At 46.0% G+C, this 26,846-nt stretch overlaps 8 protein-coding genes across 8 annotated transcripts; 6 read left to right on the forward strand and 2 right to left on the reverse strand.

The window, feature by feature from the left end:
- The first annotated feature begins 959 nt into the window (after positions 1 to 959).
- LOC125951674 (UDP-glycosyltransferase UGT5-like) lies at positions 960 to 2,687 on the forward strand. The gene is made up of 3 exons (XM_049680644.1): positions 960 to 1,395; positions 1,494 to 1,876; positions 1,952 to 2,687. The coding sequence occupies exons 1-3, from the start codon at positions 990 to 992 to the stop codon at positions 2,672 to 2,674; spliced, it is 1,512 nt and encodes a 503-aa protein (XP_049536601.1). The 5' UTR covers positions 960 to 989; the 3' UTR covers positions 2,675 to 2,687.
- Positions 2,688 to 4,279: 1,592 nt separating this feature from the next.
- LOC125952679 (UDP-glycosyltransferase UGT4-like) lies at positions 4,280 to 9,236 on the forward strand. The gene is made up of 5 exons (XM_049682299.1): positions 4,280 to 4,875; positions 7,316 to 7,571; positions 7,656 to 7,883; positions 7,953 to 8,168; positions 8,259 to 9,236. The coding sequence occupies exons 1-5, from the start codon at positions 4,873 to 4,875 to the stop codon at positions 9,173 to 9,175; spliced, it is 1,620 nt and encodes a 539-aa protein (XP_049538256.1). The 5' UTR covers positions 4,280 to 4,872; the 3' UTR covers positions 9,176 to 9,236.
- Positions 9,237 to 9,338: 102 nt separating this feature from the next.
- On the reverse strand, positions 9,339 to 9,857 carry LOC125952680 (sperm flagellar protein 1-like). The gene is made up of 2 exons (XM_049682300.1): positions 9,725 to 9,857; positions 9,339 to 9,634 (listed from the first exon to the last, which is right to left on the reverse strand). Exons 1-2 carry the CDS (start codon positions 9,855 to 9,857, stop codon positions 9,339 to 9,341), a joined length of 429 nt encoding a protein of 142 aa, XP_049538257.1.
- A 1,388-nt stretch (positions 9,858 to 11,245) lies between these two features.
- Positions 11,246 to 14,907, forward strand: LOC125952678 (uncharacterized). The gene is made up of 12 exons (XM_049682298.1): positions 11,246 to 11,368; positions 11,437 to 11,523; positions 11,598 to 11,799; positions 11,883 to 12,050; positions 12,122 to 12,219; positions 12,283 to 12,437; positions 12,505 to 12,688; positions 12,759 to 13,014; positions 13,082 to 13,344; positions 13,423 to 14,066; positions 14,131 to 14,482; positions 14,557 to 14,907. Exons 1-12 carry the CDS (start codon positions 11,299 to 11,301, stop codon positions 14,850 to 14,852), a joined length of 2,775 nt encoding a protein of 924 aa, XP_049538255.1. The 5' UTR covers positions 11,246 to 11,298; the 3' UTR covers positions 14,853 to 14,907.
- A 949-nt stretch (positions 14,908 to 15,856) lies between these two features.
- On the forward strand, positions 15,857 to 19,420 carry LOC125952677 (uncharacterized). The gene is made up of 12 exons (XM_049682297.1): positions 15,857 to 15,938; positions 16,007 to 16,090; positions 16,163 to 16,364; positions 16,448 to 16,615; positions 16,687 to 16,784; positions 16,849 to 17,003; positions 17,071 to 17,254; positions 17,325 to 17,580; positions 17,648 to 17,910; positions 17,975 to 18,630; positions 18,697 to 19,048; positions 19,114 to 19,420. The coding sequence occupies exons 1-12, from the start codon at positions 15,866 to 15,868 to the stop codon at positions 19,404 to 19,406; spliced, it is 2,784 nt and encodes a 927-aa protein (XP_049538254.1). The 5' UTR covers positions 15,857 to 15,865; the 3' UTR covers positions 19,407 to 19,420.
- A 1,095-nt stretch (positions 19,421 to 20,515) lies between these two features.
- On the forward strand, positions 20,516 to 22,675 carry LOC125958938 (UDP-glycosyltransferase UGT5-like). Its single transcript, XM_049691735.1, has 2 exons — positions 20,516 to 20,788; positions 20,865 to 22,675. The coding sequence occupies exons 1-2, from the start codon at positions 20,536 to 20,538 to the stop codon at positions 22,394 to 22,396; spliced, it is 1,785 nt and encodes a 594-aa protein (XP_049547692.1). The 5' UTR covers positions 20,516 to 20,535; the 3' UTR covers positions 22,397 to 22,675.
- A 102-nt stretch (positions 22,676 to 22,777) lies between these two features.
- On the reverse strand, positions 22,778 to 23,740 carry LOC125958954 (probable 39S ribosomal protein L24, mitochondrial). The gene is made up of 2 exons (XM_049691737.1): positions 23,551 to 23,740; positions 22,778 to 23,478 (listed from the first exon to the last, which is right to left on the reverse strand). The coding sequence occupies exons 1-2, from the start codon at positions 23,644 to 23,646 to the stop codon at positions 22,816 to 22,818; spliced, it is 759 nt and encodes a 252-aa protein (XP_049547694.1). The 5' UTR covers positions 23,647 to 23,740; the 3' UTR covers positions 22,778 to 22,815.
- Positions 23,741 to 24,098: 358 nt separating this feature from the next.
- Positions 24,099 to 26,247, forward strand: LOC125948054 (geranylgeranyl transferase type-1 subunit beta). The gene is made up of 3 exons (XM_049673693.1): positions 24,099 to 24,613; positions 24,681 to 25,149; positions 25,224 to 26,247. Exons 1-3 carry the CDS (start codon positions 24,504 to 24,506, stop codon positions 25,749 to 25,751), a joined length of 1,107 nt encoding a protein of 368 aa, XP_049529650.1. The 5' UTR covers positions 24,099 to 24,503; the 3' UTR covers positions 25,752 to 26,247.
- The last annotated feature ends 599 nt before the right edge of the window (positions 26,248 to 26,846 follow it).

The following is a 26,846-nucleotide window of genomic DNA, read 5'->3' on the forward strand; positions in this document are numbered from 1 at the left end:
AGGTTTTTAACAAGAAGGTTTTCTACCAGTTCTTTCGGGGTCGTCTTTCATACGTTTCGTCAGAATTTTTGGACATTTAACAACTTTTTTTAACTTCATTTTTCTTGCAACTTGCCACAAATATCTTTATTTGTGTTGTTTTGCCGTTGAGGAATGACATATTTTTTACAATCACGTGATTAATAATATGCTTAATTAATCTGTGTGTAAAAATGTATTCATGAGGAGTGAAACATATAAACATTCATACAAAACTCAAAGTTGGAAGCATGAAATCACGTAATTAAGTTTAAAAATTAGATTTGCACTTACTCTCTCCATCGCTCGACACGAGAAGATAGATCCGCCAAGTACGACATAAGAACCGTAATCGAAATAATGATGGATAACCAACACACCCAACCAACCATCTGCCGGGTCCTTTTTTATGGCCCTCATCTTCAGCATCTTCTCTCCGATGGCAGTATCCCACTGGGGAGTACAGTGCCAAGCGTTACTGTAGCACCAGCAGCACCAAGACACCCCGTGCCAGTCGTTAATGACATCTTAACGGCACAGAGCAAATCATCAGTTCTTTCGCTTTACCCTTTCTTCGTTGTAACCTCAGAAGTCAATACCAATACATCTGTAGCGAGCGCTTCAGCTAGATAAAGGGTGTAGAGAGACGAGCACGCCGCGGGTGATCATTCTTCTCTACAGCGCTCAGAGTGATCATTCTTCGCGGTGGGGTCACTGTCTGCTACGATCGCTCGCGTGAATCAGGTGCCAGCGTACTATGCGATCATCGAGATCGTTGCTAACGGTGTTTGTTGTACCGCAAAACTTTCCTTTTGAAAAATGGTAAATCTTCTAGAAAATTGATCGAATTGAACTAACCTTTTGTGTCTTTCTAGAACCAGAAACTGCTGCTCTTGGTGGCGGCTGCCCTCTTCGGTGGCCCGTGGTACACCGAGGCGGCTAACATTCTGCTCGTATCTACCTTTCCCGGTATGAGCCACTGGTTGATGTTCGAGCATGTCATCAACGAGCTGTTGCAACGAGGCCACACAGTGACAGCCATCACCAGCTACCGATTGCGATCCGATGCTAGCGATGAGTCTCGGGAGCCGCAGCGCTATCGCGAGGTGCTAATAGAACCGATATACGACTTCGAGGCGAACGGACTGCCGATGGATGAGTTCTTCAAGTCCCCTTCGTTCAGCAATCCCTTCTTCAAGATGGCCACCCTGTGGAAGCTTGGGCTGGAGACGAGCGAACATGCATTCGAGTGTGCGAATGTGCGCGAGTTCTTGCGCACCGAGGGCCTACGGTTTGATCTGTTGATCGCCGAAGAGTTCGTCCAGGAGAGCTTCCTGTTGCTAGCCTACAAATACCGTGTGCCCATTGTGACGATCAGTAAGTGACGCATCGCGTTGCATCGAATTGAGTAGAGGCGGTTCCTGACTGACCTGCGGATTGGTTGCTCTTACTCTTTGCCGCTTTGCCTTCTGCAGACACACTCGGGCAGACGGATTTCCTCGATCAATCCTTCGGCCTGCTGACACCCTGGTCTCAAGTACCACACTTTATGCTGGAGTTCGAGAACGACATGACGCTGCCGCAGCGCGCATACAATGTGTTCCTGTCGCTGTGGGATCTGTACAACCGGAAGTACTACTATCTACCAGCCCAGACAGCGCTCGCACGGAAACACTTTGGCCATCTGGAGGCAACCCATGGGATTCTGCCTGCGCTCGAGGATCTGGAGCGGAACATCAGCATCGCGCTGCTCAACACACACATCGTCACCACCAAGCCGCGACCTCGCGTCGATCGTATGGTACAGATAGCGGGATTACACATTCGTCCACCGAAACCATTACCGAGCGCGATACAGGTATGTGTAGAGAGCATCGATTGGATCTGATCCGCTCCGCTTGACGCTCGCACGCCTCTCTTCCCTTCTCGGCAGACCTTTCTCGATTCGGCCAACAACGGATTCATCTATATAAACTTCGGCACATTTCTGCGCAGCTCGAACATGCCACCGGCAACGCTCGACGTGTTCTTATCGGTGTTCCGCGGCCTATCAAACTATCGGTTCCTCTGGAAGTGGGAAGCAGACTCAGGTATTCCGAATCTACCGTCGAACGTGATGCTACAGCGGTGGCTCCCTCAGAACGACGTACTGGCCCATCGGAATCTGAAGCTGTTCGTATCGCACGGTGGTCTATTCGGTACGCAGGAAGCAATCTATTGGGCCCGTCCCGTGCTGTTCATGCCGTTCTACGGTGACCAGCACCAGAACGCACACAAGTTCGAGAAGGCCGGTCTCGGGTTGACGCTGAGTATTATCAACGTTACGGTTGATAGGCTGCAGACGACGATGGAACGGATTCTCGGCGGGCCATCGTTCCAGCAGCAGGCAAACCGACTATCGGCCATCTTTCGGGACAATCCAATCGAACCGCTTGGGGCGGCCGTCTACTGGATCGAGTATGTCGTGCGGCATCACGGTGCACCGCATATGAAATCGGGTGTGGAGGAGCAACCGTGGTGGGTCTATACGATGGTGGACTTGGGGTTGCTGACAGTACTGTTCGTCTTTATCGTTTTGTGGGTCGTTACAGTGGTAGTTAAAGCAGTGGTTGGTCTGGTTGGCCTACGTCAGCAGCGCAAGATCAAGGTTAATTAAATGAGGCACGATGAGGCCGCTGCCTTTGAGATGATTGACAATTTTTACGGCGCAAAGGAATGACAATAGAATAATTTTTTTGTTTACCCTTTGCAACATGATTTTATGGTTTAGAATACTGAAATGTAGTTTTACATCGAATAAAATTTAATTTCATCAACTATATACTTCAACAAGAATATCTCAGCTTTTTTAGTGAGTCGAAAGTAGTTTATTAATAAACTAACACATCCGAATTAGTGATTTTTCCAAATTAGAAAATCGTGGCGAAAAATCAAACGATCTAAAGAATTGAGTTAACAAATAACATTTGATGTATATGTGGTTCTCGTATTTTTGAATTAAATGAGGATGAAGTTTATGATGCATGAGACTCCAGTTACAATCACAAATGCAATTTTGCTAAAATATTCTCCTGACTTTCCACTACGCCGGTCGTTGTTGATTGCCAACCTGGTGGTATCTGAGCAGCGACCGATCGTTTATCCGAAGATCTGCATCCTCCTAACCCAACTAAATGCTAGCTATAACCTATTTGCCGTCTTAGAAGAATCTATCTCATTTTCCCATTCTCACTTATACCACTATACAGATCAACGTATGCTTCTAAGCAACGAGAACTACTCTTGCCCGTTATACCTTCTGGAAAGGATTTTTCTACCTATGACCTCGGCATTGCCACCTTGGTTTCGCTAGTGGGTACATCCTTGGCGATGGTGCTTGCAATACTCCCTTTCGTAGGCAGAGGATTCCTGTATTACCTTTGTGGATGTTCAAGGGATATAATGATCGTCCTTGAGCCACATCTTTGGATGCATACCTGTACTTTCGGTATTCTTTATGTATGCAAGTGCAAATATGTCTTACGTTATCTAGTCAGTAAAAAATAGAAAGATATTTTTACAGCATAATAAAGATGCATGGTTGAAAGCTAATACCCATAGATAAAATCTGTATACATCTAGTTATATAAATGCTTCCACTATGTTCGCCAGTACATAAACATGAATCCTTTACTACATGTTGATATGATTCTATTTGTATGTTCCCAAACAGCAATATTATAAAGAGTTTAAACGTAATACTTTACTACATTCAAACGCCTTTCAATGTCAGCATTGCTTGTGGATAAATCAACAAACTTTGTTTACCAAAACAGGATTAAGTTGTTGCATCTCTGCATTCCGTTACTATTCGAGCGCACGATCTTCGATGCGGCACATTTTCTGATCGATCTTCCATCCCTAGTAAATACAATGTTGCACTGAACACAGAAAGTGCTTCTCAAATCCATTAGCCACTAATTAAGAGGCCCTGAGTGCGTAAACCGTATTACGATTACGTACAACAATCTCCATCTGGCATTTCCACCGACCGTCCCATTATCTTGGTGACGATTATCGGCATGTGCGACCGCAGTTCGAATGTCCACGCCGGTGATTTATCAGTAAGGGGTGTTAAGCGTTGGTCGGCGTCGTTAGCGTTTGCGCACGCTCAGCCTAGGTGGAGCCGAAGCGCCTCAATACCGTCCGGTGGCCGGCAACAGCTGCATCGCGGCTCGCTTCCGATCGCCACACTCAGTAGCGCTGCAGCAGCCAAGCGCGCCAGAGAGACGACGCCGACATTTTCCCTCACCCCGATGGTTTCCGATGGTCTCGGACACGTGGAGTGCGCGCGCGTGTGTGTATTTTTATCTGAATAGCGTGAAGGACTACTTCGGGAGGGCCACCAGCACCATTAGCCCGTCGGACGCAAGCACAGGAGGATTCGACGATCGGGCGTCAATCAAGAGCGACCAGTTGGGCCAGTCGCGCGTCGTCCGTCTCGCTAACCGCGTGAAGTGTGAGAACCACAACGAACCGTGGCGTGACGAATCTGCCTGTCTGCCACCGCCTGGCACTGAATGACTTGACTTGGCCGACACCAGCACCTGCGGTCGACAACGTTTGCAACGCGTTTGGTGCGACACATTGCCGGATGCGTCCGAGGTGCATTACATAACGGCTTGACCATTCGTTCTAGTGCAGGGGCCGGCCACAGAAGTGTTATCATCGGTTGGACGTTCGGTTGGTCGGGTTCGGGTGCCTTATGGGTCCGAGTTTGGGACTCCTCAGATCTGTACCAGTGATCGTGATTTGTCTTGTAAACGAGCCACCGAGTGAAGCGCAGTGGAATAGCTACCGTGTGTTCCGGCAATAATGGTAAGCAAGCTGGTCCCGGTTAGAAGCCCGTACCATCGCTTCTTGGCGATGACATTCAGACTGTGACCCTGTGAGCTGGTATATTGAATTTCGCTTTCGATAGATTCCTTCCTCTGTGTAGTGCGAAATGGTGCGATGGTGCGTGGTGTTTGTTTGTCTTGCAGCATGATAAGATAAACCCAACCCGTGTTTGACCCCTACCTGATAGAGCTCCGAGTGCGGTTGCAATCTGGGATCAGAGCGTCTGCACTGGACCTCTGTACCACGAGTAAGACGAGCGCCTACCGGGCCTATGCATGTGTGCGCGTGTGTGTGGGTGTGTGTGTGTTCTTCGAGACAATTTGAAATGCCCCTATAAATAGGACGCCCAACCTTCCAAGTGCCAAGTTCAGGCGACGTTTTCCCAAAACCCCTTTCTGGCTGTGGTTCTCTTCTTGCTGAAGCTGGCTCTCTCGCGTAAACATTACGAATATTTTTAGGCGATCCACTCCCCCTTCCCTGTTTCTCCCTTTTCCTTGTCGATGCCGTCCACGACCGGTACAGTGCCACAGAGCGAGGTCGAATCAGTGTTTTGATTATGATACCGGCATATTTATTAGTTCGTTCGTTGACGCCAGCTTAATTGCGGCTGCACGCCGCTTCGTGCGATGCTTCGGTGACCTCAACGCCTCTGCTCCAGCTTCCTCCACCCAGATTGGCTGCTAACGGCCGGTGGCCATTGCACACGTTGCGAGAGTCGACGGTTTTATGGTTTCCCTATTGCGTTTTTCGGTCGGTTTGGTCGCACTTCGAGTCAGGGGTAAAAATAGTTAATTTCGGAGCGCGAATGTAGGTCGCTCAGTCGTGCTCCATCTCCAGCCCCCTTCGTGTTGCGTGGAATAGTCAGGTTGGGCATGTAGTTTGCTAAGGTCCTTCATAAGTAAATTGCTAGGAGGGTACCTCAAGAAACTTGAAACTGCGCCACTCCGATGCTTCGTCGAAATGGTTGTGATTGTAAGGGAGCAGCCCCATGAGCAATCCCGGATGGGCGGAGTGCGAGGGGTTAATAATTCGTTTTTACATTTGTTTCGCATTGGGTACGGTGGCATCGTGCCAGGTGGTTTGAAGATATGTGCTTGGCATCGGGCCATCATCGATGTGACACGGATTTCTGCCTTCAGTCTGTGCAATGACCAGTGGACGATGGAGGATGTTTGATTCGAATGATCGTCCACGGAATGGTCGGGTAGTGAGCGAGTGTCTTTGCCAACTTATTGAGACGAGATGCGGTTTGAAGGATGCAGGTTAGGGAACGGGACGCTAGTGATGAGTTGATGAGTTTTCCCAGTGCTTTCGGTTTGCGGTTGACCGTTACCGTCTTGATTGATATGCGCGTCTTTTATGTTCTATTCTTGTTCGATCGGTTTTGTTTTTTCGAATACTTTTTCGAGCTAATATTCTTATTGCTGAACCAACGAATAAGGTGATTTGCTACAGTTTGCGGTTTGTGCTGACTAGGCAAAGTGGTTAAAAGTGGAATTGTATCAGTATCTTCAGGACAGGTTTTGTATTACATAGCTTACTCGACGTCCCAATCTGAATTATGTAATCTTGGTTTGGTTAAGTGCATTATTTGCACTCATATCGTGCTCATATATTCCTTGTAAGCATACTTTTAGTTGTCTTTTCGATGTATTTCGCAATTGATTATTACACTTACGCAATACGCAATTACACTATTACAAACCTCGGTGATAATTTGGCGAGGATTGGGCAATTAAATAAAAGAGGCAGAGGCCATCAAAACCATAAATTTTTAAAACAAATAATTTAAATCAACTGAATAAAATAACTACAAAATGTTAGGAAAAATAACAATATTGAAGCAATATAACAAGAAAACTAGACAGAGTTGAACCACTAACAGATTTCACTAGAATAGATTTGTTTTTGAATAGACACCACATTCGTGTTCCATTGTTAAAATATATTAGAAAAGTTCAACTTCCGAAATATACTATTCTTAGTCCCTCAGATTCTTAGTAAAGAATCAAAGTAATTAAATTTAAATCTAGATATATACCCATGTTATAGCATCATTGCAGTTGCTATTTCATATATCGTTCAGTTTAAGTAATTTAATTTACGCTGGTTATGGCCTTCAGAACAAAGAAATTGTCATATGAAGTCTTTCATTTCAATTGAGGATGCATCCAAACATAGCTCCTACATACAAAAAGGTATATCTGATCGTCTAACCTGAACGATGGATCACTTCCAAACCAATTCCACCTACTTCCACCTTCCAACATTTGATAGTGGGCGAATGGCATAACAATGTGATGCAATCGGAGAGATAGATTACAGCTCTCGTGTAATATTTCACTGTGACCCACAGCGCGGACACGCGTCTACTTAGCATCCAATATTTATGCGTGCCATCAATGCATCCATTTTGCAGCATTTCCGAACCGTATTGTCGTACTTGATCGCGGGCGCATTTGCATTTAGCGCTCTGCCACGCATCGACGGTGGCAAGGTGCTGTTCCTGGTGCCATTTCCAGCACCGAGCCACTGGCTATGGATCGAGCACTTCATCAAGGAGCTCTTGGCACGGGGTCACGAGGTAACGGCCATCACCAACTTTGCGGCCAAGGAACTCCATCCAAACTACACCGAAATACTGATCGATCCACCGTACGACATACCGTATTACTGTGAGTAGAACCGGTCAGCTAGCGGGACCAGAATTATCTGAAACGTGTGTACGTCATCGATTTCTCTCATTCCTCTGTTTCCAGTTCCCGTGTCGGACATCTACGAATCAAAGTACAACAGTGACCTGAGCAATCTGTTCCTATACTGGCGGATCGGCTTATCGACGACGCAGTACGCACTGGAGAACGAGCAAGTGCAGCAGTTTATCGAGCAGGATGATACCGATTACGATGTGATCGTCTCGGAGCAGTTCTACCAGGAAGCATTCCTCATGTTTGCGCACAAATATCGGGCCCCCATTGTGACACTATGTAAGTAGAACGGACCAAGGATCTGAATGCATCAGGTGTAACTGTAACCTTTACCATCACATTCCGTAGGTACACTGGGACATGCGAACCATATCGATCAAGCCATGGGGCTCGTGACGCCCTGGTCATTCGTACCTCATCCGGTGCTGATGTTTACGGATGATATGTCCTTCTCTCAGCGGTGCTACAACTTCCTAATCTCCATAGCCGATTTAGTGATACGCAACCTGTACTACATCCCGCAGCAAAACCGATTGGCACAGAAGCATTTCGCACAAATCGAAGGTATTACCGTTGAAAGAATCGACTTGTTATGGAACTCTTTATAAACTAGTGGACTGACCTTGTTTTTGTGTGCTCTCTATCCCCTACCAGGCCCCGAACTGATGCCCTCCATTAGCGATCTCGAGAAATCCATCTCAGTCATCCTGGTAAATAGCCACATATCGACTTCACCGCCACGGCCCACGATTCCGGGGCTCGTGAACGTAGCGGGAGCACACATTAAGCCCGCCAAAGCGCTGCCCGAAGACATACGCAAATTTCTGGACGGTGCCCGCGATGGGGTCATCTTCTTCAGCCTCGGTTCGTACATGAAGAGCGTGGACATGCCGAAGGACAAAATGAAAGCATTCCTGGAGGTGTTCCGAAACCTGAAACAGCGAGTAGTGTGGAAGTACGAGGACGAGGACGTTGCCCATCTGCCACGAAATGTAATGGTGCGGAAGTGGCTGCCACAGAGTGACATCCTGGCGCACCCGAACGTTGTCCTGTTCATCACACATGGCGGTATGTTCGGTAGCCAGGAGGGTCTGTACCGTGGCGTACCGATGCTGTACATTCCGTTCTATGGTGATCAGCATCGGAACGCACTGAAGGCCGAACAGGCCGGTTACGCGCTGACGATCAACTTTCCCGAGCTGAACGTCATAACGCTCGGTTCACGGCTCAACGAACTACTGACGAATCCGACATTCATGAAGCAGGCCAAGCGAGCATCGGAGCTGTTCCGGGATAATCTGGTACCGCCGATGGAGGAAGCGATGCACTGGATCGAGTACGTCATACGGCACAAAGGGGCGAAACACTTGAAAACCCAGGCAATCGAGCTATCGTGGGCTCAGTACTTGATGCTGGATGTCGTTGGTTTCTTCACGCTCATCTTCCTGCTGCTAGCCATCACGTTCTATGCGGTGCTCGGCACTATCCTATCGAAACCACAGAAACCAAAAACCACGCCGAAGCGGGACACGCTGATGAGCAGTTCGAAACGGAAATTCAAAATAAACTAAGTTCGGTAAATGGATGCAGTGCACAGAAGCGCTCAAGCGCAACACGAATGAGAAAAAATGGCGGAACAACAATCGAATTTTACTAACTCAGATAGCTTCGGATAAATCTATATTTTATTCATCGAAAATCTGGTAAGCTTCCGAGGAGTTCCAGGCACGTCCTCTATCGTAACATGATAAATGGTCGCTGAAGTGGCTGTTCCATTCCGTTGTCCTCGTTGTCTTTCATCTGCCGGTGGCGAATCATCAGCTCGTGTAGCAGTATTTCCAGGGTACCATTGTTTCCACTAGCTAAATCCTGCATCATTCGCTCGTCCAGATAGATGTTTAAGCGGCGCAGCACCTTCCGGTTAAGCGTTTGCCAGTTGCTCAGCTTGTTTTGCATCGAGTTGCAGCGGGCATAGTTGTGCAGTTCGACCATCTTGGGAAACAGACTCTTCAAGATTTCGGCCACCATAACTTTCGGCATAAAGAGGGGTAAACGGGTTATCAATTTACACGTAATGCTCCAGTCGGATCAATGGTTCTTTTCAATCGCCATCCACTTACCTCCATCCGACATATCACGGGAAATGTTTTTGATGGGCTTCGATAAAGTAAACTCTCTCATCCAGCAGGCCACCGCACGGTATTCCTCCGACGATAACGGTAATAATGGGGTTTTACGCCGGCGAATTTCCATTTTGAGCAGCCGCTACGACAGAAATCAAATTTGACTCAAACTAATGTCGATATGGTTACTTTGATGGAATGAAGTCGCCAATATTCGCACATACGAAATCTAATAAATAAATGTGTATGCCTACTGTTGCTACTCTGGTTTTTATAACGATAGCCTCATTTGTTAGTCGGAGCTGAGGTGGAAATGGAGCAGTGAGCCTATTTTTTAGTAAGGAAAGGTATGTTAGTTTCCCAAAAGTCATAATCCTGCAGAACTGAATGATAGACAAAAAATCTTATGCTTATGCGTGACCTCGATACGCTTGAATCTGCATATCCTTGTGACTGTTGTGATTTTTTATCTTATGACACGGAACTGATTTAGAGAGAAAACTAGCTCATTATGCTCAACCTCAATCGTTCAAGCTAGGCTTTGTTTAGTTTTCTTCTGTATGCCACCATGTTATTCTGATGATCAGCTGATAATCGTTATTAGTTTATGTATTTGTTTTATATCTTTTTGGTTATTTTTAAGAAAAATCTCTTTTCGCATAATTGAAGAATATTTGCCCCCGAAAATGTGAACCCTTTGAGCTGAGTTAAGCATTCAAGGATTCAAAAAGGTTTTTTTCGTATAAAATTACATTTAACTGTACTTCGTGGACGATGTCGCAGGCCGCACTAATTAGTATTTAGAGCCGCGAGTTTGAAACCCCTGGACACCTGTTGGGCGTAGGGTTTGCATTTGGTGCGAACTAGATGCGTGTTTATCTACCGCATTTTCCCACGTGTTTTCAGAAGGTCGAACGAAACGAAAACAATCATCATCGCCAGCATGAAAACAATCGGCAGCATAATACACTCGCCCAGTTTGGTAGCTGTTTTGGATCGAATGATTTGTTAAAGATTGGAAGATTGTAGCAACGAAATAACCGGTTCCGATGACATTTGAGAGTTAATTGGAACCAGTCTGAACAAGTTATTACGTTTTATCACCAACACGACAAATAAACATCAATGTTTTTTAGTCTCTGATCTGTTTGGTCAAAATAGCTTTATCGCCATAAAAAATAAACAAACAAATAAATAATTGCCACACGCCACTCACCTTCTGGGCTATGGCTCAATCAAACCAAGAGAGCATGATAAGAACCCAACAGAGGCGAGACTATTCATTATAATACATTCTCTCGTATACATCTTCTAAGCACGTGGTTCGTCCAGCATCGTTTTCGGTCACGGACAAGTGTGCCAAAACAGTCGATACATAGTGTTTGATACATAACAGTGAGTCACGAACGCGTCGGGCAACGGAATTCCCCCTTAGAAAAATAAAAGGCGACTCGCTAGTACTGGCCGAAGTCTCAGCAAAACCGGTTGACCTGAGTTGACTCTAGTGATTGATACCTGTAGTGGTAGACGAAGGCGGAAAGCGTTCAGTCAGCTACGAGCACTGCCAAAGGATGGCAGCAATCGGAACATCATTGTGTGTGCTGTTGTTCCTTCTGATCGTGATACAGTACATCGAAGTCGGTGAGTGAAAACAGCAAGGTCGAAGCATAATGGAATTATTTTACGTGTATTTGGTTTCTGCTTCACAGGTTATGGATCGCTATATGCTACCTCAGCTGACCTAGAGGAAAGACTGAGTGAAGCTTTCTTACCCAACGTCCGTGAAGCGATCGACGGTAGGGTGCAGTGCAGTGAAAGATCTATTTCCTACCTATCTGTGCCTAATACATTTTATCTTTTACCTTCAAAGACTGCCATCTGAGGTACTACAAACTTGGAGAGGGTCCTGAACCCAAACCAGCGTTCGGTAGGCCAGCCTATTTGCGTGAGTTTGCACACATGGCAGCGATTGGCTGGTCTGCGAGTGATGGCAAAATCCGTTGGGACTGCGGCGGCTCATTGATATGGGAGAACTACATACTTACTGCAGCTCATTGTGCGGCGAATGATGAGTAAGTTCTTCAGTGAGGATAAGCTGCAGAGCAAAGCAATCGGTCTCCAGCTGTTTATTGTTTTTTATTCTCTCCTTTGTTAGCAACACTCCCCCCGATGTGGTTCGCCTTGGAGATATCAACCTATACGACGACTCTGACGATCAGTATGCACAGCAGCTGAAGATCGTCGAAATTGTACGTCATCCTGAGCATCGTTTTAGCTCACGCTACCATGATCTTGCCCTCCTGCGACTGGAAAAGAACGTCACGTAAGAGTGTCTGGCGAAATTGTGTGTAGGTCAATTAACACATGTGCGGGTATATGTTTGTTCTTTTTCAGTCTGCATGACACGGTAGCACCGGGATGCCTCTGGAACGATGAGAATGAAATACCTTTCCCTACGATGGAAGCTACTGGTTGGGGAGCAACGGGATTCGGTAAGAGCCACTAGAAGATTATCTGTTATTTTGGAATTTCTTCACAAATATTGATTCTTCCAGGTGAAAAGTCCACTCCGATCCTTCTGAAAGTGTCACTCGGAGTAGTCAAACCGGAGGAATGCAATAAGCACTATAAGATTGGGGATCGTGGATTGAAGCAAGGACTCATGAATTACCATTTATGTGCCGGTGATGTCAAAATGGATACTTGTCCCGTAAGCGTCATTTGAAGCTAGACTCTCATTCGCAAAGCTATCAATTCATCGGTTTACTTGCTTCCAGGGAGACTCCGGTGGGCCCCTGCAAATGAAGCTGCTGCACAATGGCAAGATGACTCCATTCGTTGTGGCCGTTACTTCGTTTGGGAGTGTATGCGGTCAATCGAATCCAGGCGTTTACATGAAGGTAGCACCTTATATTCCCTGGATAAGTGCAGAGCTTGCGAAACGTGGAGAGATCATAAAAGGTGCGGTAATCTATGCATGAATTAGGTGTTTACATAGTGAAAGTTCTAAATCTCTAACGCGCTGTTTCAGATTGGAGTTTTAAACCCTATGCCTGTGCACTTCGCTATGTTCACCTAAGAGAGTATGAGGACGATGTCATTACACATAAATCGGGTGGTTTTGAAAGTCTGGATTCCAGCAATGCTCATATGAACATAATAACTTCCACACAAACCGCCTCGATTCACTGGCCAGTTGGAAGCCCGTCTGTACCCAAAAACTGTAACGGGGTAGTGATTGATGAGGACACCGTAGTTACACTGGCCCGTTGCGCCATCGCTGAAAGGTTGATATGCAATCACAACTTCACTCCAAATTTAGAATACTAAAGAATATGAATACTCCTCTGACAGAATCCAACCTTCACACATCATGCTTAAGGACACTCGGAACGATATCGTTCGTGTTCACCGGCATCCGGGTTACAGACCAAACTCCTTCTACAATGACATCGCGGTTTTAAAAGTAAAGGATAGGTTCAAATTCTCCACTGATTTCGTACCGGCGTGTATTTGGAGTGCATTTGAGATACCCGATCCACAGTTCTACGTTACTGGACAAGGCCGTTATGATTTGAATCGATTCGATTCCTATTCCGACGGTCCACGGAACATTGGTGAGTATGTTCTGCATGTATATACTGTTATCACAAATGGTTTCCCTCACTTAATAACCTATTTTATCTCCGAAATAGATCCAACAATCGTTCAGCTATCACCTAGAGCCAACATTCTGGACATTGACAACTGTACGTTACCAGAAGAGTACTACAGCGGACTTAGCCGTGGTGTAACAACGGAGCATCTGTGTTTTCGAAATAAGCCCTTCTTAGTACCGGACTCATGTGAAATGTTATACGGAGCACCACTGAGACGAAACATTTGGCGGTTGGGACGTCACTTCGAGCACATCTATGCGCTGAATCTATTGGGCAAAGACTGTGGTTTTGGCCGAGCGGCACTTGGGACCCGATTCGGCTATCACTCCGAATGGCTCAAGTCGGTGCTGCTCCCCAACTACCGCGCAGAGTCAGACTCAGTACACTTCCTTAATACGGATTTGGATGATTTTGATCAATGCAGGGGAACAGATGGAAGTACCGGTTTGTGTGTTAATATAAACCGATGTCCTAAAATACACTATGATGTGCAAGCGAATCGTAGTGTTCAGTTGTGCAATGGCGGAAAGATTGTATGCTGTCCATATGATAACATACGAAATGTAACAAGCATCAGCCAGATGGCCTCTGAGCTGGACGATTGTGAAAGCCGCTACAAACAGTTTCACGAAATGTATGAACCTTACCAATCGGATCGAATCGATCACTTTTACCATACGGTAAGCAATCTCGGGATTGGGATAACCTCAAAAAAGTAGGCTATAATCTATACTTTCGTTTTAGGTGTACTTCGGATGGCAAACCAAGGATGGCATGACGGAATGGATTTGCTCTGGTACACTGATTACTCGCAGTGTCGTCGTAACTTCTGCTTATTGTCTGCTGGCGGACGGCGACTTACCAATATTGGTGAACGTGGCCGAAGGTAATCCCAATGCCACGTGGTCACGCCCAAAGCCTACTCGTATTAAGGAGGTGATCATCCATCCGGGCTACAATGCAAGCACTCTTCAGTACGATATTGGACTGGTACGCTTGGAGCAACCAATCGTTCCGACGGCGCGTAAATACCCGATCTGTTTGTGGCAGAACGAGACGCACACACCACTTCAGCTGTACCGAATGGTGGATGATGGTAAGTGGTATGGTGGTTAAAATATTCAAAACACCTTTGATTGATGTATGGAATTCTTCTACATTCTTGCACAGATAACTATGTGAGTAGATTTGAGCAGAACTTCCCCAAGTACAACTCCGACTGTAGACAAGACTTACGGCAGCTTGGTAAAAGGGAACTTCAGTCGAACGAACTGTGCACCGACATCGATGGTACGCCAGGACGAAGCATTTCCGGAGACCCGCTCATTTGGTATAATAGAAATCCTAATGACAACTCTTCAACCCAGTATCTGGTGGGTATTATCAGCTCTGGTATATCGGCAGAGAGTCTAGGAATAAACGCTAGAATCTCATCGTACATCGGATGGATCAAGAGTATCGTATAGCAATAGAAGTATTGATTTGAAAAGATAATAAAACATACAGGTTTCCATAACAGTTCTCATTAGTTGTTTCCTTTTAGCCGATATTTTTTTCGATCGATCGATGACATTCATAGTGCTACCACAAGATTGGTCAGTAGCAAAATGAATACATTTACGATCATTGTGGTAGCACAACATCAAACATTTTTGGACTTTCTGGATCGTATCTTGATCCTACATTGGACGACAATGTACTTTGTACCATGAATGATGGTCTCTTGCAAGCATGAATGTACAAATCAAACGGGCAAACGTACCACGTTGTGATGTACTGAATTGAGGACAATACTCGGGTATTCGGGTAATCTCACTCGTTCGATCTGTCCTGGTAGCAGCGTTATATGTGCGGTACGATACTTTAATTAATTTACGTTAAGCAGCCTATGTAGTCGCTAAAATGTCACCTTCATCGTACTTCAGGATACAAAAATATGTGTAAATATTTTTTTCACTATCAACGTGAGGAGTTGTGTGTACATCAAAAGTACTTAACTCCTGTCATTTCTTTGTTAAGAAGATTCTACATGGAGATTCATTATCACTGATAAGATAGGAAGCAACAGCGTCCATAGAATTTCTTAACCGATGTGTTTGCTAGAAAAATAACCGTTCTCATTACTTGCTCATCTGCATCATTCCACACCATTCATCATCGGAAGAGTAACCAAATGGTGGTATAGTAGAGAAAGCATGATAAGAATATGATGCAGAACAAAATTGTTCGTTGTATCTCTATACATTATCTCGTTTTCTGTTACATTATCTCGTACAAAGGAACTCGACAGTTGTACTGCTGCTATTATTGCTGATAGGCATTGCTATGAGTCACTTATGCTTTGGGCAACTGATTTCCTATGGCATAACATACGGTTGGTTGGTTCGCACGTAATCAGGAGTTAACTCTGGCGATTGATACCCAGACAGCAGAGGTAGATTATTATGAGCGTTCATTCAGCGGCGAGCACTGTCCAAGGATGGCAGCAATCGCAACTAGAACGCTCTGCGTACAGCTGTTTCTTTTTATTGTGATGCAGTACGTCGGATTCGGTGAGTAAAATAAAAAAAAATAAGGTTTAACGAACCTTAACTCATACTATTTTTTTCCTGCGTCACAGTTTTATCATTAGACCCCATTACATCGCGACTGCAGGAAGACCTGAACGATGCTTTCTTGCCCAACGTCCGTGAAGCGATCGATGGTATGATGCAGTACAGCGGAAGATCTTTTCTAAGTTACTGGTCCTAAAATATTCTCTCTACTATTTACGCAGACTGTCACCTGAGGTACTATAAACTTGGAAAAGCTCTGGATCCTAAACCAGCGTTCGGTAGGCCAGCCTATTTGCGTGAGTTTGCGCACATGGCAGCGATTGGCTGGACTGCGAGTGATGGCAAAATCCGTTGGGACTGCGGCGGATCGTTGATATGGGAGAACTACATACTTACTGCAGCTCATTGTGCGGCGAATGATGAGTAAGTTCTTCAGTGAGGATAATCCGCATAGGAAAGCAATCGGTCTCCAGCTGTTTATTGTTTTTTATTCTCTCCTTTGTTAGCAACACTCCCCCCGATGTGGTTCGCCTTGGAGATATCAACCTATACGACGACTCTGACGATCAGTATGCACAGCAGCTGAAGATCGTCGAAATTGTACGTCATCCTGAGCATCGATTTAGCTCACGCTACCATGATCTTGCCCTCCTGCGACTGGAAAAGAACGTCACGTAAGAGTGTCTGGCGAAATTGTGTGTAGGTCAATTAACACATGTGCGGGTATATGTTTGTTCTTTTTCAGTCTACATGATACAGTAGCACCGGGATGCCTCTGGAACGATGAGAATGAAATACCTTTCCCTACAATGGAAGCTACTGGTTGGGGAGCAACGGGATTCGGTAAGAGCCACTAGAAGATTCTCTGTTATTTTAGAATTTCTTCACAGATAGTAATCCTTCTCAGCTGAAAAGTCTACTCCGATCCTTCTGAAAGTGTCACTCGGAGTAATCAAAACCGAGGAATGCAATAAGTACTATAAGGTTGGTGATCGTGGATTGAAGCAAGGACTCACGAACTACCATTTATGTGCCGGTGATGTCAAAATGGATACTTGTCCCGTAAGCGTCATTTGAAGCCAAACTCCTATTCGCTTATCTATCAACTGATCTGTTTGATTGGTTCCAGGGAGACTCCGGTGGGCCCCTGCAAATGAAGCTGCTGCACAATGGCAAGATGACTCCATTCGTTGTGGCCGTTACTTCGTTTGGGAGTATATGCGGTCAATCGATTCCAGGCGTTTACATGAAGGTAGCACATTATATTCCCTGGATAAGTGCAGAGCTTGCGAAACGTGGAGAGATCATAAAAGGTTCGGTAATCTATGGATGAATTGGGTGTTTACATAGTGAAAGTTCTATACCTCCAACGCGCTGTTCCAGATTGGAGTTTCAAGCCCTATGCTTGCGCACTACGTTACGTCCGTCTGAGAGAGTATGAAGACGATGTTATAAAAAAAGACTCGAGTACCTTGGAAGGTGTGGACTCCAGCAAGGCGCATATGGACATACGTAATTCGACTCAAACTGTCTCGATTCACTGGCCAGTTGGAAGCCCGTCTGTACCCAAAAACTGTAACGGGGTAGTGATTGATGAGGACACCGTAGTTACACTGGCCCGTTGCGCCATCGCTGGAAGGTTGATATGCAATCACAACTTCACTCCAAATTTAGAATACTAAAGAATATGAATACTCCTCTGACAGAATCCAACCTTCACACATCATGCTTAAGGACACTCGGAACGATATCGTTCGTGTTCACCGGCATCCTGGTTACAGACCAAACTCCTTCTACAATGACATCGCGGTTTTAAAAGTAAAGGATAGGTTCAAATTCTCCACTGATTTCGTACCGGCGTGTATTTGGAGTGCGTATAAGCTACCCGATCTACAGTTCTACGTTACTGGACAAGGCCGTTATGATTTGAATCAATTTGATTATCCCTTTAATCCTACAATCAACATTGGTGAGTATTTGATTTTGTAACGAGTACTTCAACTCCCTCAACAAGCTTCCTTTACACGAATTAGACCCAACAATCGTTCAGCTATCACCTAGGGCCAATATCGTGGTCAACGAAACATGCTCAGTACCAGAGGAATACCATAGCGGACTTAGCCGTGGTGTAACAACGGAGCATCTGTGTTTTCGAAATAAGCCCTTCTTAGTGCCGGACTCTTGTGAAATGTTATACGGAGCACCACTGAGACGAAACATTTGGCGGTTGGGACGTCACTTCGAGCACATCTATGCGCTGAATCTATTGGGCAAAGACTGTGGTTTTGGCCGAGCGGCACTTGGGACCCGATTCGGCTATCACTCCGAATGGCTCAAGTCGGTGTTACTACCTAACTATCGTACAAAAATGGACACGGTTCAGTTACTGAATAAGAAACTGGGTAACTTTGCCCATTGCACGGGAACAGATGGAAGTACCGGTCTGTGCGTAAGCATTGCTCGATGTCCAATAGTACGCTATGATGTGCAAGCGAATCGTAGTGTTCAGTTGTGCAATGGCAAAGACATTGTGTGCTGTCCATATGATAACATACGAAATGTAACGAGAGTAAGCATTGCGGCCTCTGAGTTGGATGATTGTGAAAGCCGCTACAAACAGTTCCACGAATTGTATGAACCATATCAACCAAATATTAATATCAATACAGGATATCAATATTACCATACGGTAAGCAATCCTGGAATGGGATAAGTTAAAAACATAGGTCATATTCTATAAGTCACTTTATTCCAGGTATACTTCGGATGGCAAACCAAGGATGGCAGGATGAAATGGAAATGCTCTGGTACACTGATCACTCGCAGTGTCGTTGTAACTACTGCTTATTGCCTGTTGGCAAATGGTACTATCCCGACGGTGGTAAATATCCCTGAGGCTAGTCCCAATGCTACTTTGGGGCTCCCGAAGCCTATTAGTATTAAGGAGGTGATCATCCATCCGGGCTACAATGCAAGTGCTCTTCAGAACAATATTGGTCTGGTGCGCTTGGAGCAACCAATCGTTCCGACGGCGCGTAAATACCCGATCTGTTTGTGGCAGAACGAGACGCACACACCACTTCAGCTGTACCGGAAAGTGGTAGACGGTATGTACTATGTTCAATGGTGAGTACTACCCTAGGCTAAGCCTCCTTTCTTCTTTCCTCAACAGTGTCAAGTGAACACATTGAAAGGAACTTTCCCAAGTACAACTCCGATTGTACACAAGATCTACGTCAGCTTGGTAGACGGGATCTTCAGTGGAACGAACTGTGCACCGACATCGACGGTATACCACTACGCAGTATTTCCGGAGGAACACTCGTCTGGTATCACAGAAACCCAAAGGACAACTCTACAACCCACTATCTGGTAGGTATTGTTAGTTCTGATGTGCCGGCCAAACAACTGGGAATACACGTTAGAATCTCATCCTTTATCGGGTGGATCAAGAGTATCGTATAGCAATAATAGTCTGCGTTGTGAAACATAATAAAAAGCCTTGATTTTGAAATGGAAAATTACACGGTAAATGTTCTGGTTTTTTCTTTGATTAACTGAACGAAATCAGATTTAGTAGTGTCATCTTCCTTCACAGTTTTAGCACACAAGGAGTTCTGTAAAAACAGAAACAAACGGCACTTCAAGCCTGCGCCCAGACGACAGAAGAAAGCGAGGGCACAAAGATATAAGCGGTCTACCGATGTCCTGCTGGAATATGATATTTTTGCAATTTACAAATTCCCATTTGCAAAAAAAAAATATCAAATTTATAACGTTAAAAGCAAATCACAAGCGTTAATGTTGATTGTTAAATGAATTAATTTGGTCAAAGTTGAGGTATCAAGCTGTTTACCTTTCTAAGAAATTTTATATGTCGCATTGCTTATTATTGTTAATATGTTTAACCTATCTTCATCATAATGCGATATGCCTCGATTAATGTCTTGATTTCAACCAGATCAAATTCATTTGGTCGGCTTGAACGTTGCTCATCTTTGAGTATTTTTTTCCAGAACGGCATTTGCTGAAAAAAATGATAAAAACATTCTTTTAATGGTTCCCTATTACTCTCATCTGTTTTTTTTAACATGTGAGGCGGTTTTTTTTTTCTCGCAAAAGCAGTAAAGTAAAATGTGTCGAAAATGCTCGCTTTGGTACTCTATATTGAAATTAACACCATATACACAATTATAAACGAAATTATGTGCAAATTTTGTTCCTAAGGCAAGCTAAACCGAACAGCAAATCTCTGCAAAAAGCATAAATTTACAACTTTGCTAGCAACCGCTAATAATGTAGTCATTTCCTTCTGTATAGTAAAAAACGCTATTACTTATGAAACAACCTAACAATAAAATCTGACCGACTGACCGCTGCTCTGCATAGCATCACACCGCTTTGGTGTGCTTGAAATATGAATCCCGAAATCTAAAGTAACGTCCATTAATGTGCACGCTTGGCACGTACACATAGGCATTTTTAGCATCTTATCATCCAATTGGTGATAACAAGCAGCATCTTAGAAGGTTTGCTAGAAGCGTCCCCGAGCGCGCATTGTTCAGTCATCAGCGTTCAGTGAACTAATTCGGCAATGCAAATGCGGCATCTAATACTGTTGAGTTTAGCGTTTCTGGCCATAGTCGCCTTCAGTGATGGATACAAAATTCTGTTTTTGGCTCCGTTTCCCGGCCCCAGCCATTGGCTCATGATGAAGCATTTTATTAGCGAACTAGCGGGCCGTGGCCACGAGGTGACGTGTATAACCGCGTTCCAGTACGGAGAACCAGCGCCACCGAACTACACCGAGGTCTATATCGATCCACCGTACCCTATCCGCAAGACTTGTAAGTGCCAAGTGCAACCTAATTGTGTTCGCAAAACGATTCCCTTTGCTATCAAGCCTATTGCTCTGTTCCACAGTTCCGGTGGAGGCGCTGTTCGCCGCTAGTCAATCGAGTGACTTCGAGAAGCTGTACATGTACTGGGATCTGGGTGTTAATACGAGTCGCCATGGGCTCGAGTCGGATCCGGTGCGTCAGTTTATCGCTCGGCGCGATCTGACCTTCGACCTGATCATCGCCGAACAGTTCTTCCAGGAGAGCTGGCTCATGTTCGCGCACCAGTACGATGCCCCAATTGTCACTATCAGCACCTACGGCTATTCGGATTTCTTCGATCGCATCATGGGTTTACGTACATCGCTTTCCTTCGTGCCGCACATGATCTTCTCCTACGAAGATGATATGTCTACCTCCGAACGTCTGCACAATCTGTATATTTCGATGTATGATGCGTACTACCGGCAGAACTATTACCTACCAAAGCAGAACCGAATAGCTCAGAAGGCGTTCGCGGATTGGGCCAGTGAGACGGGCCGTGAGCTGCCGGATATCGTGAATCTGGAGAAATCAATTTCGGTCATTCTCGTCAACAGCCATCCGGTACTAAATCGTCCACGGCCTACAATTCGTGGACTGGTGGATATCGGTGGAGCGCATATTCGCCCGGTGCAGCCGCTCGACCCGCAGTTGCGAGTATTCATCGAGGGTGCGGACGAACACGGCGTTATCTACTTTTCGCTCGGTGCCTACATGCAAAGTGCGGTCATGCCGGCTGATAAACGGCAAGCGATCCTAAACGTGTTTGGCTCGCTGCCACAGCGTGTTATCTGGAAGTTTGAAGATGAAAGCCTACAGAAGAAGGCACCACCGAACGTGCTGATACGAAAGTGGGCCCCTCAGAACGATATTCTGGCACAACCGCAAGTGCGCCTGTTCATCTCGCACGGTGGCCAGTTTGGAACGTTCGAGGCAATGAAACACGGTGTACCAACGCTGTTCTTTCCCTTCTTTGCCGATCAGCAGCGCAACGCGGATCGTGCAATACTGGCCGGATTCGCGGAGCGAATGAATTTTGCCGACATCACGGAGCAAACGTTCGCGTACAAAATACGGCGTATGCTCGAGAACGATCAATACAGGGAGAAAGCCCGGCATATCGCCACGCTGTTTAACGACACGCTGGTGGATCCGATGGAGTCGGCGATCTACTGGATTGAGTACGTTGCCCGGTATCGGGGTGCACAGCACCTCAAATCTCACGCAGTCAAGCTGACCTGGCTCCAGTACCATATGTATGATATGGTCATATACCCTTTGCTTCTATCATACATTATCTACATTTTGTACGGCCAGAAACTGAGGAGGATGCGAAAATATTTACCGATTGTTTTTGCCATTTGTGTTAAACTTTTCTTCCTGTATAACATGTATGATATGATCATGTACTTTGTGCTTCTTTTATGCCCTCTCTATAATGACTACTGGCCTAAATTTAAGAGGTCGCGAACATATTTACATGTTGTTTGTGTCATATGTGCTTTATTTTATCTCCAAGGTTATGAACCGATTGAACCGATTCGAAAATATCTTTTGCTAAGCAAGCATTCATAGTAGCATCAACCATCACTGGACCAATCCTTTTTAAATTTTGAACACTTGATCTGCATTTTATTTGCCTCAGCCTTTTGCAGCGTCAAGTTTCATTGAATATATAAAATAAATGAAATTAAAAAAGACGGAGATACAAGAAATACTTGTTCCTTGAAGTCTGTTGAATGTAACTTTTACGGAAATAAATAAAATCTGATGTTTCATCTCAAAAATGTTAGCTCTCTATAACGAAACGCTTCTTTCGCAGTTTTTGCTACTTTCCGCCAAACAATGCTACTAGAAAACGACGCTACCAACGTCGCTACAAGGACCAGTGACTTCCAGGTCAGTGAATGTTGTTCGGAATTGATTAACAACTACTGAATAAAGAACTTTTTCCATCTACTACTACTTATATTCATCATCCACTATTAACAGCTTCAATACCAGTACGTTTTGTGTGGAACACGATCCTCCTCGATGCCCATCTCCCGCATCACGTCCATCTCGAAGGTACAGAGGGCCGGTTGAAAGGTGATCTCCTTCACAACGTCCGCCGTCGTGTCCTTCTCCCGCTCGATGTATGTTCCCTTTGTTTTGTAATCATGCGTTTCCTCGTTCGCTTTCGGTACTGGGATGATGCGACCGGTCCGTGTCGACACCCGCACCTGCTCACCGTCTTCCGTGTAGCGCCACTCGATCGGTGTCGCCTGCAGATCAGATGGATCAACCAGCTGCACCTGGTTCGTGACCAGCAGCGGGCTCTCAGATTTGATCATGATGCCCGGGTACTCCTTCTCGTCCGCGACCTTGCGCAGATGGCAGTTCAGTCCACTGACGATCACCCAATTGCGCTCCTGTATCACCTGACTGACGATGCCCTGCTTGCCCTTGTCCTTGCCTACCAACACCTCCACTCGATCGCCACGGAAAAAGCTCCACTGGGCGATCGGTTCCAGGAACACCTTCTTCCGGATCGTGCCCGGCATGTTCTGCTGCCGGAACTGCCCCGTCCAGGGCCGGTTCGTCGTGAAGCGAAACTTGCGCCGCTCGACCGTCCGTGGCAGATACTGTGGTTTACCGCGAGGTGTCTTCCAGTATACCTATAACGACAGGGAATGCCGGACCTTTTACTTTGCGTTCCGGAGAACCACCGGATTAAGCTACGAATTTACCTGCTCCATTGAACGCTTCACGTACGAGTCGGGGAAGTTGGCAAACTTCTTGGACCACTCGCCAACCTTCTGAAGGACGGAGCCGGTGAGTCGCATGGTGTCCGTATCCTCTAAATTTTGCTTAAATTTCCTTATCCTTTTCCCGGTCCGGTTTTTTTGTTGTTGTTATGAAACCGCGTGTTTTGACAGCTGCCAATTCTCGGTCCTGAAGCAGCTGCTAGACGTGTTGCGATAATTCCAACCAAGATGCCAAATAGCTGTGAAAGCCATAAATTTTGCCCTTTTGACGAGAGGAAACTGTGAAACTGTAAAAAACTGTAACTAAACCAAGAGAAATTGCATATCCTGAAGAAGGGGACGACCGAAGGATGCGAAGTTTTGTTCAAACTGCGCTCGTGTAGCAGCTGCTTGATGGCCACTCGTATAGTGCCCCATTAACAAAATGTATACAACCAGGTCTTTTAATGTTTAAGAGACCCGAAATTGTTCTGCCGGTGGGTCGCTTAAGCGTTAAGAGACCCGGTTGCATACATTTGTTAATGGGGTGGTGCTACAGTGGAGGAAAAAATCGCGAGAATCCAGCGGCGATGATGAATCGTCTCGCGGTCTATCTCGGCAACGGCAAAAGTGTTATTTCCTTTTTATCGTAATCAGCCCGCACTCCGGATTCTCCGCCTGATCCGAACACAACCGCCCTCTCCCAAACCGGTGCTTACTCGGCTCTATCTACGTCCCCAAATGCTGACCCCGTGAACCAGGAGTGTCCGTTTTTGGCCTTTGTTTCCTTTCGTTTTCGTTTCGTCTTCCCTTTCCACACTCGCACGTTTGGTTTCGCCTTGAATTACGGTGTTCCGGCTTGCACTTTGGCTCCCAATTCCTCCACTGCGTTACGTCGCGGATCGGCTCAAACTGGTTGACCTTGCCGGAAGCTGGGTGCTTTGCTGGGTATCGAGATGGCCGAAAGTGTCGATGGCGATGAAGTGGAATACCAGAAGCACGCCAAGTACTTTAAACGCTTCCTAAACATTCTGCCCGAGCGGCTGGCTTCACACGATTCCACACGGTAACAGAAGCGCTGTTCCTGCATCCAGCTTGGTGTACTAACGGATACGACTGTCCTCTCATTTTAGGGTAACGATCGCGTTCTTCGCCGTCAGCGGATTGGATGTACTTAACTCGCTCGATCTGCTACCGGACAGTTTTCAGCAGGACATCATCAACTGGATCTACAAACTGCAGGTTATTCCGAGACCGGATGAACCATCGGCCGGAGGTTTTCAGGGATCCAGTACATTCAACGTTACCGGAACACCGCCCCATTGTGGGCTGAAGCAGTACCGGTGGGGTCATCTAGCGATCACGTACACCGGCATTGCCGTGCTGGTGGCACTCGGTGATGATCTGTCTCGCCTGAACCGGCAAGCCATCATCGAGGGAGTTGCGGCGGTCCAGCGGGATGATGGCAGCTTCAGTGCGACGATCGAGGGGAGTGAGCACGATATGCGGTTCGTGTACTGTGCCGCGGCCATCTGCTCCATGTTGGATGACTGGGGACGCGTCGATCGGCAGAGGATGGCCGATTACATTCTAAAGAGCATTGTAAGAGCGCGACGACTCGATGAGTCTTAGCAAGCGGTTCTCTCCTAAACTGATACCGATTCCGGCTTTTCTAGCGATACGATTACGGCATTAGTCAGCACTTTGAGATGGAGTCCCACGGTGGCACAACGTTTTGTGCGATCGCTGCACTCGAACTGAGCGGCCAGCTGCACCTGCTGACGCCGGATGTGCGCGAGCGAATCATTCGATGGCTAGTGTTTCGGCAGCAGGATGGTTTCCAGGGGCGACCGAACAAACCGGTCGATACGTGCTATGCCTTCTGGATCGGAGCGGCACTCAAGATACTTGGTGCCTTCGAGCTGACCAGCTTCAAGGATAATCGTGACTACGTGCTGTCCACGCAGGATACCACGGTCGGTGGGTTCTCCAAATGGCCCCAAGCGTACACCGACCCATTCCACACCTACTTCGGCCTCTGTGGCCTATCGTTCCTCAACGAGCCCGGTCTGCAGGAGGTTGTGCCGAGCTTGAACATATCGAAGCGTGCCTACCGTCGGCTACAGGACCTTCATCGTCAATGGCGCCTCGAGCGGGATGGGCACGCGTGTACGAATGGTGAGGTAGCATTGCACATCGAGTAGAACACGGAGTTTGAACTGTCGTGCACTGCTCTGCCAACACCGAAGCGCACATTTAGAGATTAGGCATAGGACGTTTGTTTTTTTTTTGTTACTGTGTTTTAGTGTTGAGTTAACACCGCCGGGGAATTCATCGTTTTCATCGCATGAAAGTAAAGGAGAAAGTAGTGGAGTACAAAATGTGTATTTATTATTTTCAGCTTGGGGTACTAGGCCGACCAATTTGCCCTCTGTCGACACTAGCGATGGGTGGAATACATTGGCACATTAAAAAAATCGTTTGTTTTCATGTTAGGATACCTTGTAGATAACCGTGTAACGGAGCTGCTGCTGCATCTGGCCTTTGTGTACCGTCCGCCTGCTGCAGTGGCTGCGGTCCAGAACCAGAAGCAAACAAAGTATTAATAAGAAATCAAAAAGAAACCCCTAGTGCTTAAGCAGGCTTAAGGAGAGATGCTCGGCGATCGTGTAATAAAGATGTTTTAGAGTAAAATCGTCATCAATTTCAGGCCCTCATTTGTCTCGATTTGCTGTAACAATGAGAAAACCAAACGTTTACAACAGCTGCTATACCCTTGGACGAAAAAACACGTACCTCAAACAACACGTAGCTGTTGGACGAGGCAGTCTATTATATTTATTTGCTGATAAGAGCGGGAGGTAGCTTGCTCCGCCGCTCAGCTATCGACAGCCCTGAGATGGACCGCATAGGACTTAGCGTATGGGATATGAGCGGCTGATGGTCACGTTTTTATTGATGCGGCACTGCGATTAAGGTTAACTACCTACCGACAGCCCTAGATGGTGTTTAGTGATGAAGAAAATCTCCATCATAGAAGGCACAATAATGCATCATGATCATCCCAAGCTTGTAGGCTATCACAGGGAGGGAATTAACACCATCCGGTCTCGTTGGAAACAATCTTAGGAAGCACACTTACGTACGTGAGTACGTATTTGAAACTGATGAATGGGAATAACTTACTTACCTATTGGGCACGGTTCGTATATCATTGAGGAAGTCCGGCTACACTAAAGTTGTTGAGCTACACGTTTTCGTTTATTTTTGCTTCAGTTTTCCATATCTCCCATGATCTG

This window comes from Anopheles darlingi, chromosome 2, assembly GCF_943734745.1.
Source record: "Anopheles darlingi chromosome 2, idAnoDarlMG_H_01, whole genome shotgun sequence".
NCBI lineage: Eukaryota > Metazoa > Arthropoda > Insecta > Diptera > Culicidae > Anopheles > Anopheles darlingi.